The 13,341-nt window shown below is 35.5% G+C and overlaps 2 protein-coding genes across 4 annotated transcripts; both read right to left on the bottom strand.

The window, feature by feature from the left end:
• Positions 1-454: 454 nt before the first annotated feature.
• Positions 455-4,024, bottom strand: LOC110617522 (HIPL1 protein). Of its 2 annotated transcripts, XM_021760373.2 has the most exons (8): positions 3,879-4,024; positions 3,173-3,488; positions 2,911-3,068; positions 1,957-2,733; positions 1,651-1,876; positions 1,319-1,497; positions 993-1,234; positions 455-885 (listed from the first exon to the last, which is right to left on the bottom strand). In XM_021760373.2, exons 2-8 carry the CDS (start codon positions 3,261-3,263, stop codon positions 483-485), a joined length of 2,076 nt encoding a protein of 691 aa, XP_021616065.1. In that variant the 5' UTR covers positions 3,264-3,488; positions 3,879-4,024; the 3' UTR covers positions 455-482. The 2 variants fall into 2 exon arrangements, with proteins under 2 accessions (XP_021616065.1, XP_021616066.1); XM_021760374.2 differs by lacking the exon at positions 3,879-4,024 and having other exon boundaries at positions 3,173-3,862.
• A 1,871-nt stretch (positions 4,025-5,895) lies between these two features.
• Positions 5,896-11,151, bottom strand: LOC110617523 (protein EARLY FLOWERING 5). 2 transcript variants are annotated; one of them, XM_021760375.1, is made up of 9 exons: positions 10,835-11,151; positions 10,271-10,364; positions 9,200-9,285; positions 8,795-8,844; positions 8,619-8,688; positions 8,461-8,542; positions 7,955-8,370; positions 7,132-7,659; positions 5,896-6,531 (listed from the first exon to the last, which is right to left on the bottom strand). In XM_021760375.1, exons 1-9 carry the CDS (start codon positions 10,913-10,915, stop codon positions 6,310-6,312), a joined length of 1,629 nt encoding a protein of 542 aa, XP_021616067.1. In that variant the 5' UTR covers positions 10,916-11,151; the 3' UTR covers positions 5,896-6,309. The 2 variants fall into 2 exon arrangements, with proteins under 2 accessions (XP_021616067.1, XP_043813752.1); XM_043957817.1 differs by lacking the exon at positions 10,271-10,364 and having other exon boundaries at positions 10,835-11,134.
• Between the last annotated feature and the right edge of the window lie 2,190 nt (positions 11,152-13,341).

The raw sequence follows: 13,341 nt of genomic DNA, 5'->3' as shown, positions 1-13,341 counted from the left end.
TGAAGCCTCTTAAATTATCACAAAAGCAACTTTTCACAAACCCACTTGTGCAATTTCCCATAAGATAATTGGTTGCTTAGTACATTGATATATAAAAAGTTTAATACTATGTTTGGTATTAAAATATTATTGAAATTCTAAAAAATGATTTTTTTTAAAGATAGAAGTAGTTTTTCTTAATAATAATTTAAAATTTTCTTTTTAATTACAAAAAAAAATTATAACCAATTTTTATGAGTAACCAAACATTAAAAAATAGGAAAAATATTTAACTAAAAAGGATTTTCATAAAATAAATGGAGTCTAAAGCAGCTTTTCAAAATTCTCCTTGTTAAGATCAATGAAATAATCGTAAAGCAGCTGCAGCTCTCAATGGATTGCAGTCAAAACCTATTTCCATTGGTCAGGGATTAAAGATACTGCTATTAAAGAAACAGAATTAAGAAAAGTCTGCAGCACAACAAAAAGACTGCTGTGATATGTTAGATAACGCCAAACCAAAGCAGCAACAACGAGGAGATTAGGACCAGAATACAGCTACATCGGCATTGCAACTGACCTGCACTCGAAGTAGGTGGTGTGGCAGGACTTGGACTTGCAACATTGGTGACATTTTCCTTCGAGCAGGTGTAATAGCAGCGACTTGGTCGAACTACTCTGTAAACGCCACTGCTGGCTAGCACAAAAATATCCTTGCGGTTGTCCTCCCCAAATGACAAAATGTAACCCAGAGATGGAAAATCACTTCCTGGTATAGATATGCACTGGATGGGAGTGTCCTTTGCACAACTGAAGGGAATTTTGCTTGTGGTAAAGTTACCACTACCTTCAGGGGTTTCAGTTCCTGCCCACACAGCACCAGCATACAAATCTGCATACAGGTACCTGAACGTACAGAACAAAGCATATTGATTTTTGAATGTCTGCTTAAGGACATGATTGCTTTTAAGGGTCTGTAGAATGTTTGAGCAAAGTGTGTGTCGCTTCCGTACCTTCCATACATGCATGGATCAGTTTTTGAGCGATAGAAGTAACCCCCAGTAATTGAAGCTGACCCTTCATTCTTGTATACTTCAGAGTGGTTATAACCCATAACTGGAGTAATTAGGTTTACTGAGTTTAGAGTTGTATTTCCACCAGGTGATGATGGAGGATCATAAAGATAGGGGCCTTCATACACACGCCAGCCATAGTTTCCCCCCTTTGTTATGATATCCACCTCTTCATATACGTCCTGCAGGCCAAAAATAAATTAAACGCGTTGCAAATTTGAACTAACTAATTGGTAAGATTGTTGGAAGCAAAAGATATCACAAACCTGACCAACGTCTGCGCATATGAAGTAGGATGGCCTTTTTGAATCAAAGCTGCAGCGCCAAGGATTTCTGAAGCCTAAAGCCCATATTTCTGGTAGCAATTCACCATCTTCACTAAATGGATTGTCTTTCGGTGTGGAGTAGTTTCCCCATAGGCCGAGGTTATTAATTTCTTTAGCACCTGCAAAAATGTAACTATGAGTTGTGCAACAAGGCCTCTTAACTCATTGCTTGGCCAAAGGGTTGGGGAAGAGAAGAGAAACTGCAATATAGCAACCGTTCACACAAATCAACAAATAACTGGTAATCAAAACAATTCTGTGCAGACACTCACTTGGTATATTATCAACATCCAGTCGCATGATCTTCCCAAGCAATGATTTCTTGTTTTGGGAGAAGTTATAAGGATCCCCAGCATTACGTGGTCCACCCCCATCTCCCATCATGAAGTATAAATACCCATCTTTGGGTCCAAAAAGAATCTGTCCTCCATGATTGGATGTGAATGGAAGGCCCATTGCAAGTATCCTTCTAACTTCCAATGATTTGGCAGCTGTGGCCTGGAAAAAATGCCAAAAGTCAGCTGGAATCATTGAATTAAAATAACATCACAAAATGCTACTTGTACAGAGATTTATACCAAGGAAGCTTCAACTGCTGTGTTGTTTACAGAATACTCTGCAATAACGCTATGGTATTGGCATGGCTGGACACCATTATCAGAAACCAGCATTGAAGGATCACAATGCACATCTGAATTACATGAACATCTTCCAACACATCCTGGCCACCTGAACTTGTCACAAATAAATGAAGCGAAGAACCGGCCATTTTGTGCAAAGTTTGGATGAAATGCCATACCCAACAACCCAATTTCACTATTAAAATAAACCTCATCCGTTAGATCAATGAAAGGATTGGACTCATCAATTTCCAGAATTCCTCCAGATCCTTCTTCAGGAATAGTTGCCAACCAAATCTTACCCGGTTGGCTGGAGAAGAATGCACGGTTAGAGCCGTCAGGATGACCAACCATAGTGAGGTAAGATCCATTTCCAATTTTCTCGAGGCACAAACCAGCTGGGGGACTCGATGAACCAGTGTTATTGAGGGTAACAGGTTCACCATTGAAACATAATCCATCAGCAGATGCTCTGCCAAATGCTTCGCAAAAATCCGTTTTTGATTGCCAGAGATCAGTCAATTTGGTGAGATTGGAATCGACAGGTAATCCAACTTGGCCTTGTAGTGAAGGGGCAAAAGGTGAATTTAATACAGATACGTTTTCACATGTATCCCATACTTTAGAGCAGAAGTCATTCGATGAATTTCTTGAAACAGTGGAATTACAGAGAACAGGAACTGGCCGGCGTACGTAATTGCTTGTAAACAACTCTGCTGAAAAGGGATGACATCTCTGTTAACCATGATAACAAGGATTCCATCAGTGAGAAAATTCTATCAAAAGTGGTTCTCATTAGCTTTAAGCTAATCTGGCCTTTGCAAAATATTCAAACAAGGCAACCTTTACTGAAAAATAATGTTCATTGGATATGATTTTTACTTGACAAAAAGGAGGAAACAGAAGTCTTACGGCGCAAAGTATGGATTTCAAGAGAGAAGCACAGGCAGGATTGGAGATGTTCATTGCCTGAAATAGCTTCTGCAATTGCATATCGCCAGTGGAATTGCAGCAGCTGCTCCCATTGTAGGGACAAAATCTCAGAGTGGTGTTTAAGTTAACAGGTGCTCCTAATCAACAAAATCAAAAGGGGAAAGAAAATCAGTTTCCAGTACATAATCACACACAACCACTTTAGTAAATTAAATTTAAAAAAAAAACTGAGAAAACCTACTTGAATCAGAGCATGACGGATGAGAAAAGGAAGGATCAGACAGTGACAGTGAGGTGAAGAACAGGAAGGCAATGGCGAGAACTGCTCCCATCACACAAAACAGACGAAGCAGCGATGATGATCCACCACAACCACCAGGTCCTCCTTTTTGCCTATGCCAGAATCATCTTAAGCAGCAAACTCTTGGCTTGATAATGGGGTAAGAAAATAACTAGTATTAGCTAGAGGAGAAAGCCTTTCTTGAGTTGAACATTCTTCTGTCTACTAACTGCTCTATTTTTTCAGTACCTTCAGTCTCTCTCTAATGGTGGCCCATCTGTAACATGAAAATGAGAATAAACAGATGTTAAGGATGAAATAAAAACTGCTAATATAAAATATAGACAGCTTTATATAAAGGGATCAGTGACATGTTCACATCATCTGCTGAGAAATATAATCGAATAATAGGTGGGTGAGGGATAGATATGGAACTATCTTGGGATCCTAGAACAAGGGGACAGGAATTGCAAAGAGGAGCTTCCTGGCCTGATTTGTTCTTGAAATTGGTTCCTTGAGAACTCAAAATACCCGGTCAACATGGCAGAGCGATGGGTCCTTTGAAAGAGGGAAAGCCATTTTCATGGTTGAAGCTTTGTTTGCATCTGCTAGTTTTCAGTTTCCACTGATTCGTTTACAAGAAAAAGCTGATTATGGGACTTCTTACCTGCGAATTCTACCATCTTTTTGTTATTTTACTTCATATCAAATTTTCTGGGAGTTTGAAACTGGCTTGGAATGATAATTAAATCCAAAATGTGTCTTGATTTGCAAGTGAATCTTCAAAAATACCATTGTTTATTCATGGATCCTCTCCAACCAATGCTTTCGAGAATTCATAGAATTTAACAAACCATAATAAACACCATAACTATATAATAGTGCACATTTGGCCGTGCCTTTCGTGCGTGGATTTTTTTTTTGAAAAAAATAAAAAGAAAAAGACATATCTGTTAGTGTAAACTTTGAGATTAATTTTTTAAATTTAAAAATTTTATTTATAATTATAATTTATAATCCTATAATATTCAAACAACTAGTCTTGTCATAATTAACATTTAATACCTAATTTTATATAGTGTAATAATAACTTATGATACGCACTTTACTCGCTTTCACCCTGCTCAATTTCTTTTGATTTATGCTTGAGGACGCACGACATATTGCTTAAGGACTGATAAATATTTTCCTCCTCCTGGTCCATGATAGATTTGGTTTTTTTCTGGGTCCCTTCTTGCTGGGCTCTCTAATGGGTTTCTCCATGTTCTATCTGGTGAAGGGACCTGTAAAATAAGAAAGAATGGTCAGGGGCCTACCGGGGTGCCCCGGTGGAGGCCCTCCAACGCTCAAGTAGATTTTATGGCTCAGGGTAATATATTCAGGCAAGAGTTGCAGAAATAATAAAAATGGTGTCCATGAAGAAGAAGAGAGAACCCCTTTGCGTGGCCTCTACCGTGATATATATATCTGTCTCTCTGCCACAATGCTAGCTGTCTTCTGCCGCCCAGCTCTGTATGTACGGATGTGTCAGGCGCCTGCGCCATGCGTAACGGTCATTAATTCTCCTCTGATACGCATGCGGAAAGATCCATCAGCGGGGCAGATTAGTCATTTTCCTCTTTCTGGGCTGGGTTGAATGGTAGGGCTGAAGTTGAGTCTGGTGAGGGCCTGATTACTGGGCCGAGAGGTTTGGGCCGACTTGATTGAGAAGTCTAGGAGGAGTCCGGCCCTGTGACTGAGCGGGCTGGACCTGGCTCTCGAGGGGAATATTGAAGCCTTCGGATCATGGACTGTTTTCATGGGCCTGGCCTTTAGACCGGGATGAAAAAATCCAGCGATCATCAAGGACGTATGACATATTTCTTGAAAATGGCCACCAGTAGGCAGGAAGAACAAGTATGAAGAGAAAAGGTTTGTTCACTGTGACTGCCTAATAGATCCATTATCCACCACTTTCTTCAAACAATAGAAGTGTAGAACACAATGCCATCAACCAACAATTTAATTCAAAGTTTTTTTACTTTCAGTTCAAGGAAAACTGAGAAATCTGCTGCTTCATTGAATTTTCCTGAGAGTGATAAAATCCAAACATAATACTTGGATTGGCTAATAAGAAACCCAATTACCTGTTGAGTTCAGGAGATCACAACAGAAGTTTGGCTTCATTAGGATTGGTTGAAGCTCCACTCCTTAAAGATCAACTTGGACATCAACTTTAAGGGGTAAAAACGTAAGCTTTGCCAAAATTATAAATATAACTCCCACAATTTCTTTTATTGGATTTTTCTGAAAAACACTACCTCCAACATGTTGAACTTCAACAGCCCAAGAGAACAGGATAACAGTCAAATAAAAATTGCAAATGATATTTGAATCACATAAGCATAAAAATGTTGGGAATTTAAAAGAGAAAAATGACAATATTTGGAGATTAGAGATATGTTCTCTAAATCATTTAGGTTAGATTTGGAAATTTAGAGTTAAATTTTTTTCATATAGACCAAGAGAAAATGAGGAGAAATCGATGGATGTCATTTAACTATAAGAATATTTTAATATATTTCTAAAAATATAAAGGCAATTTAATTACTAAGATAAATGATAGTAATCGTCCCTTAATTTAACACAAGATATCTGTATTCTAAAACAAATTTCAGAGAAACTACTATAATTAACACCAAATAGAACATAAAATGAGCAGATTAAAGGGTTACAAGTCTCTCTAAACAGGCAACAATAATAATGGAATTACATCCCATAAAAGTTACAAATGAGAGAGTACAAAGAAAATAAGTTGGGAATCGTTGGCAACCAAATATTGACTTTTATGAAGTACAGTTATCCCTCTATTCCAGTTAATATATCCATCGTCCACTTCAAGAAAAATTGGCCCCACTCACACCCACTTACATATTGAGGAGTTTTAGCAACAGAAAAATGGATCAAAGATACAATGTAGGTTCTGAAAACCCAACGACTAACCGAACCAAAAGCCACTTGCAACCACAATTTCTCTAGCTCAAACACCTGGTCCAGCACATTAACCTGTACACTTTGCTGCTTTCGGTTCCTTGTTTCTGAGTCCCCCTAGTCTGAGATCAAGCATCTAGAGCTCCAAGTGCTTTCATGTCCTCCAAAAAGGCCATGTATGAGTCATCAATACTCTGAGCCTTTGGAGCTGATGGCAAGTTGGTGGACTCTGGCTTCACGATGGTAGCGACTGTTGGTCTGGTGGCTGCTACTGATGCAGTTGAAACTGTTGGCTTGGGTTTTGATTTTTGGACAGCAGTCTCTCTTCTTACTCGAACTGAAGCAGGAACCTGAACACAGGCTAAAGTTAGGCTCATAGTATGGGAAACTAGACGATATTTGTTGGGTGCCGCATTACCATACAAGCAAGATTGTTAATCATATACGCACAATTTTATAACAATGCTAACAGAATTTAAACAGCACATGCAGTATATGATAAACCCATTTTCTTTGCATTCATCTCCCCTAAAGTTCCTCGAAGGTGCCATGCAGCGGAAATTTTCTTCTGCTCCATAGATTATCTCCAATAATGACTTAGATTATTTCCAATAATGACTTCTGGGAAGTGTGTTCAGCAATCTATTTTTTGATTATGAACAGAAAATGAGGACGTCTGCAAATCATCCACACATTCTAAATGTATTCCATGTTTCAAGATGTCTTGAATATTTTCTATTGAAAACCTCTAGGCAAGTTGCATCAAGGTTAAACACATTAGAAATTTGTCTAATGAGCAATGGTACTGCTTTTTCTTTGTGCAATATCCGAAGGAAGAGAAGTTTTTGACCTTTGCATTTTATACATATCCTATAGATAAATTTTAAAGAGAGAGGGGAGAGATTTTACATAAGATGGCTTTTGACAACTAATTAGAGAAATGCGCATACCATAGCTGTAAGTTCTGGAGTATGCTGTGCTAATGGCCTCTTAACAACAGTGGATGCGGCAGATTTGATATAAGATGGCTTCTGAGGAATGGGTGGCCTCATTGCAGGATCTTCTTGCAAGGTCGGAGGAGGACCAGGTGGAAGGGGTGGTCTCATCATTGGGGGAGGTCCAGGGGGAGGAGGATATGGTGGTCTTGGCATTAGTGGAACCATCACTCCCGGTGGAGCCACTTGGCCAGGAAGTCCAGTAGCAATCACTGGTGCCTGCATACCTGGTGGAGGTGGGGGTCCTGGCAAATGTGAAATTCCTGGAGGTAATACATCAGGCTGTAATGTGGGTATCAAAGTTGGCCCAGGCACAGGAGGTGGTTGCCGTGGAGGAGGTGGTGGGGGCACCATTTTAAGGTTATCCTTTGCTGCTGTTGGATTATCTCCATCAATTTCAGATAAGGCACCTTCAGACTGATTGCTGGCTGACTTCAGCAGCATACTTGGAGGAGGAGGTGGTGGAGGGAGAAGAGTAGGTACCTGAATATAGAAATGAGGATGTTATCTTTACACCCAAAAGTTCAGAAATGGTTTAGAAAAACATTTTTCTAAGAAAAATATTTAAAAAAATCCAGTTCAGGCGTCAACATAAATGCTTGTTACCAAATTCATTGAGTTTGTAAATACCTGCTAAAACCCTTTGGGTTTTGAATTATGAACCAATAAAATACTTTGTTTTTTGTTTGAATCTGATGTGATGTCTTTATCAAGTTTAGGTTGCCTTTATGACAAAAAAAGCAGTTGCAAAGGATTAGAGAGAAAAAGTCACGGTCACCTGAACTGTTTCTTTGGAGGATGGTTCATCTGACAAGGTACATAAATTTCTCTCCCTTCCAATTTCATTGGTGCCAGGTGGAGGTGGCTGAGCAGACTGTTGGAGGGGTGGAGGTGGTGGAAGTAAGGTGTGATTTGCAACTTGATCTTTTGGTGGAGGACCTGGAGGAGGTGGAGGCAGTGGCATACCCAAGCCAGGTGCAGGAGGCTTTGGTGGCATTGGAGGAGGAGGAGGTAGGGGTAAAGAAGCAGGGACAACAGAGATGTCTCCAGAGGCCAAGTTAGTGCTCTCTGTCAAAGGTGGAGGTGGGGGAGGTGGAGGGGGAGGCATAGCTAAGGCAGCATCATCTGACTCCGCATTTGAGGACGACGGAGCAGTGCTTGATGAGGTAGCAGCAGATAAGGGAATCCGGGGCCCTGTATGTTAAATCAAAGCAAGTTAACCCACACGCAGATACAAGCATGAGGATCACATAAATCAATAACATATTCAGCTGAAAAAAAGACCTATGGATGACTTATACATAGGAGGCTTTCCCGGTGGTGGGGCCCCAGTAGGATTAAGGGTAGGGTGATAGTAGACAGAGTCCTGCAAACAGAAACTTGGTAAATGTAAGATCATAAGAGAGGGAATAAGAATAAAATATTATTGAATTCAGACATACTTCAGGCTTAGGGTGCTTGACTCTCTCTTCTTCTTCTGCAGATGTTCTCCTTCGAGGCGGCCCCAAATGACTGCAATAGAATTTGTAATTCAGTTTGTCAATAAAACAAAAGATGTTTAAAAAAAATGGCATGCTGGCAAAGAAAGAGAGGAAAGAAGAAAATAGAGAACATTCACCTGAACATGACTGGGGTCTCACCCTTCTCCTTCATCTTCTCTTCATACTCCTGTTTGTGATATTTAAAAAACAGGTTATTATGTTTGTACAACCAAAATTTCTTCTTCCTATTCCCAATCTACTTTTTCTATTTCATCCTATATACAATCATAGGCCTAATATTTATAGACCATTAGAATTTCTACAGATAATGTTATATGAATGTTATTTATCTCCACTCTTTAAAGTATATAGTACTGTGCTGATTGAATAATTTGGTGAACTGCATGCTGTTTCCTTTCTGCTATAACTAAATGTTTGTCTTGATCCAGATATCTGGTCACCCTTGTAATTTTGTTTTAAACAAAGGAGTTGGAAAATGGAAATGAAAGGAGGAGCGGGAAACATAGTGTCATAACCATTACCTTTCTCTTTTTCAAAACAAGGTTGAGTGTATCCTCAAGTTGCCGCTTCTTGTGTTTTCTTGCTTTATCCAAGGCACCGTCTGCCTCTGCACCAATTATTAAGATGTTCTAATGAGAAAAGGCTAGCATATGCAAATTTCATTTCCAAGTCACATGCAACAAAAGTATCATCTATATGGGCACAACAGTCAACAGCTAGGCAACAGAAGAAGAGAAGTCATAGAAAACCACAGGATAATTATCAAAGGAAAAAACTTACGCAGCATGAAAAAGTGCCTGAGCAATGGATCTTGTAAGACATTTTTCTTTCTAATTTTTTTAGTGAAGGACATTTACTATAGCTACAAGCTTCAATTAGTACAGAGTAAACCCAAAAGTTTTATTTTGGTAAACAGGGTAGCCCAAAGCAACATCTATTCCAAAATTCTATAAAAATACCACCTCCAATCCCCAACTACAACCTCATATCTGCATGGAGTAATGTACAGGTACAGATAACAACAGAAAGAGAACGTCAATCACGACTTGCTTCCTCATTTCTTTTAGTACATTAAAAATATCAATGTTTGTTTGCATCTACAGATTTCTTGGCATTATTAGGTTTGAACTTGCTATATATCTACAATGTTCCATGGACTTAAGAATTCAATCTTCACACACTGAAAGTTCTAAAGAAAAATTAAATCTGGTGCCTCATGGCAAAAGAAGCATCATACTTGGGTTAATGTTTATGAGAAGAACTGACACTAATTTATGATGAGCTAGACACGATAACAATAAGAAGTCACTTGGCATGGAAGCACCATTGCCACACGTTATGCAGAATATACAAGTAGTTCAGAACAGTCATTCTTTTGAGGGAACTGAGCATCCATCATTAGGGAATATGTTCTACCTATGCTTGGGCCTCTACTTCCATGATCTTATAATTAGGGATCCAAGTCAACCACTAATAGCTCCTAGGCATTCCACTATAATCAGTTTGTTGAAATATGACACTTTTATTCAAAATGTTGAGCAGGAGAACTTCCATTAAGAAGACAAAGAAGACTCAAGTAGATTATGACTTACTCATCAGTTCCAACTTCTCTATTTGCTCCTTAAGAACATCAGGATCCTTCTTCAAAATGCCCACCTCCCTCACCTTCTTTCTTTCTTTTTTGTTCTGTTAAATTGAATACAGGTCAGAAATTTGATAACTTGTCAACTAATAGATAAGATTTTCATTTATCTCAAGGACATGATAAAATTACTCAAGGCACCAACACAAATAGGCATGCTGAAATCACAGAAGCAATCATTAGCATTCAATCTATGAAATTCGGGGGAAAAATGAGTAAAAGAAAATGTCCAATTACAGTCCTTCTGGAGCTAATAAATTTGGAAATAAGCAATTTCACCAAATAAAAATTTTCCAATTTCCAAATTTTACAGAGCTTGATCATAGCAAATTTTCTTTCGATCCTTGCAAAACCAAAAAATTTTAAATAGTTCTTCCGCATTGCTACATTTATTTTTTCTCTACCTTCAGCAATTAAGCATCCAAAATCCAGTTAGAGAAAAAACTATTCGATGAGTAACCAAACCACCCACATTCCAAAATTTAAGAAAAATAGAGAAATAAAAATGAAATACCCGTTTCAATTCCTTCTTGCGAAGCTCCTTACGATAGGCGTCAGTGGGGTTCATAACTTTGCCTCCTTTCGTCGTCTTCATCTTGTAAATACAGAAATTGAAGAACTCTGGCCTTATATATCTATCTCCGTCTCCTCGAAAAAGAAAAAACTACACTTTTTTTTTAAATTAGCAACAATAGTGATTCATATACTTGTTGTTCGATATGGAATTTGGTTAAAAATCAATGAAAGACAGAAGGAGCTTGCAGAAACCCTTCCTCGCTTCCTTTTCTAATCGTTTATAAGATACAGCTTAATATCTAAAGGGATTAATTCACCAAATACTCCCTTATTTCTCAGTAAATCTCAATTTTGAATGGGCCGATGCTAACTAGCCCATTTTGTAACGTCGATCCATCAAGCCTTATAGACTGCTTTTTGTATAATTAACAAATTCTCCTAGTAGTGATGAGTAAATTTCTATTAGATTTTTTCTATTTATTCTTTTCATATCTTATTACTATTATTATTAATTAATAATTATATATTTTTTGAAAGAAAGTGATTTTTCAGTTTAATTAATATGTTTACATTAAAAAAAATATATTAGTCTTATAATTATCCCTCGTTAACCTATCACCTTTTAGTTTCTTAATATTTAACATAAAACATTATATGTGAGATAAAAACTTTGCAAAAAAAATTATTAAATTTAAAATTAATAAGTAAAATAATTATAAACAAATAATAATTAATCATAATTTCAATACATGTTACATTTATATTTTAGTTATATTTTACTCTTAATTGTTGGTTTTTTTATGTAAGGTAATACTTTTAATTGTTAATATTTACATAAATAAGTTTTATTGGTGTTATTAAATATATAGTTATATTTTTATTATTAATTACTCATGTTTATGATTATAAAATATTTATTTAAATCCAAATATTATAATATTAAATTTGTAATAAAGTCGAAACATAAAATTAAGTTATAATATGAATATAAATAACATAGAAAATAATCAATAAATTATTATAATGAATATGAAAATTTCTAATCACAATTTATGTAAATATGAATGAATAATAAGTAAAATTAATAATGAATAGGTCACATCTTTAAACCAATTAGAAATAGTAACACTATTAAATGTCAAATAGATTATTTTACTATTAGAATAAGTAACATTAAAGGAAATACTAACTTACCTCGAGTTATTTAAGAAATGTTCTATCATAACCCTAACCCTAAATTGTTAATAACTGAATAATAAAAACCTTAAAAAATATGTTTAGAAATAAAGTAAATAATATGATCAGCGAATCAGAAGATAACTAAGTAGATAGTGTGATCAATAAATCAGAAACGAGTCATTTTCAAAAGGTGTTTAGAGTTTTCTAACGTACTAGTTTGAGATAGTTATTAAAATCGATGTATTTATTCAGGTGAAGTGAATTTTAAAATACTAAAAGTATAATTTAGGAGACCAATTTATAAATATTTAAAATTTAAAAACTAAATTAAAATATACTAAAGAGTTTAGTAGGTTAAAATATAAATATATAAAATTTAAAGATAAAATTCAATTTTAACCTTTATTTTTTCACTTTACTTCCGTATATCATTTAAATAAATATTAAAAAATGACAAATTAAAAGAAAAAGTTGTCTTTTTTTTTATGGCTGAAGCTTAAGACCTTTCTATAAATATAAAATTATTATACATTTGCATCGTCAAATTTTAAAATTTAAAATAAAAATATATTTAAAAAATTATAAATAGAACTTTCACAAATCTTTGCGAAGGTATGTCTTTAAAAGTTTAGTTTTTTAATAACTTTGATATTTTATCTAAATTTAAATATTATACTTTTATTTTTATTTTATTAACAATTTAAAAAAAAAAATCTATATGCGTCAGTAAGTGTCTAGTAGTATATATTTTAAAGGTTTGTTTGGTAATGTTGTAAAAAATATTTTGTAAAATATAATAATAAAAATTATTTATAATTTAATAATATTATTATTAAAATAATAAAACATTTTTTTTTTTCAAAATGATACTTTTCGTTTGAAACATGCTTGTCGACCCTCAACTTCAATATCAAACAAACTATAAATAATGATTGTTTGTCATAAAATACAAGTAAATATAAAAATGATTTTATTATTATAATATTGATTTTAAAATATAATTATCGTTTGTATATAATAATTTTATTATAATGAGTTTCAATAAATATAGTTTATGTTGCAAGCAAAAACTAATTTAAATTCTAATTATATATGTTATGATCTTTATATATTTTCCTATGGACAAAGCCAAGTCATTTTGCTTTGCTTTTTTCGCTTTTTGAACAGGAGAAGGCTCAAATTCTTTTTGTTTTGCATGCAATGGTGATCCTTCCTCTCTCATTCACCAAACGGTAGATATAGTTTGTATTATGTTTTGTCTATTGCAAATTTGAGCTTCCGTGATAAGGTGTCTTCATCAAAATATATTTGGTTATTTGCCTGCCT

This window comes from Manihot esculenta, chromosome 6 (assembly GCF_001659605.2).
Source record: "Manihot esculenta cultivar AM560-2 chromosome 6, M.esculenta_v8, whole genome shotgun sequence".
NCBI lineage: Eukaryota > Viridiplantae > Streptophyta > Magnoliopsida > Malpighiales > Euphorbiaceae > Manihot > Manihot esculenta.
Note: the sequence above shows the minus strand (reverse complement) of the source record. Positions and strands in the feature narration are given on the sequence as shown.

Bases quoted from the DNA above. Each gene is read 5' to 3' on its own strand.
- LOC110617522 (XM_021760373.2), bottom strand. From the start codon at position 3,263: ATGGGAGCAGTTCTCGCCATTGCCTTCCTGTTCTTCACCTCACTGTCA. The intron at 1,498-1,650 runs GTGAGTGTCTGC...ACATTTTTGCAG, and splicing joins GGATGTTGATAATATACCAA to GTGCTAAAGAAATTAATAAC. The intron at 1,235-1,318 runs GTTTGTGATATC...TTTGGCCTGCAG, and splicing joins TATGCGCAGACGTTGGTCAG to GACGTATATGAAGAGGTGGA.
- LOC110617523 (XM_021760375.1), bottom strand. From the start codon at position 10,915: ATGAAGACGACGAAAGGAGGCAAAGTTATGAACCCCACTGACGCCTAT. The intron at 9,286-10,270 runs GTAAGTCATAAT...TAATTGGTGCAG, and splicing joins AGAGAAGTTGGAACTGATGA to AGGCAGACGGTGCCTTGGAT. The intron at 8,543-8,618 runs GTATGTCTGAAT...TTCTGTTTGCAG, and splicing joins TCAAGCACCCTAAGCCTGAA to GACTCTGTCTACTATCACCC.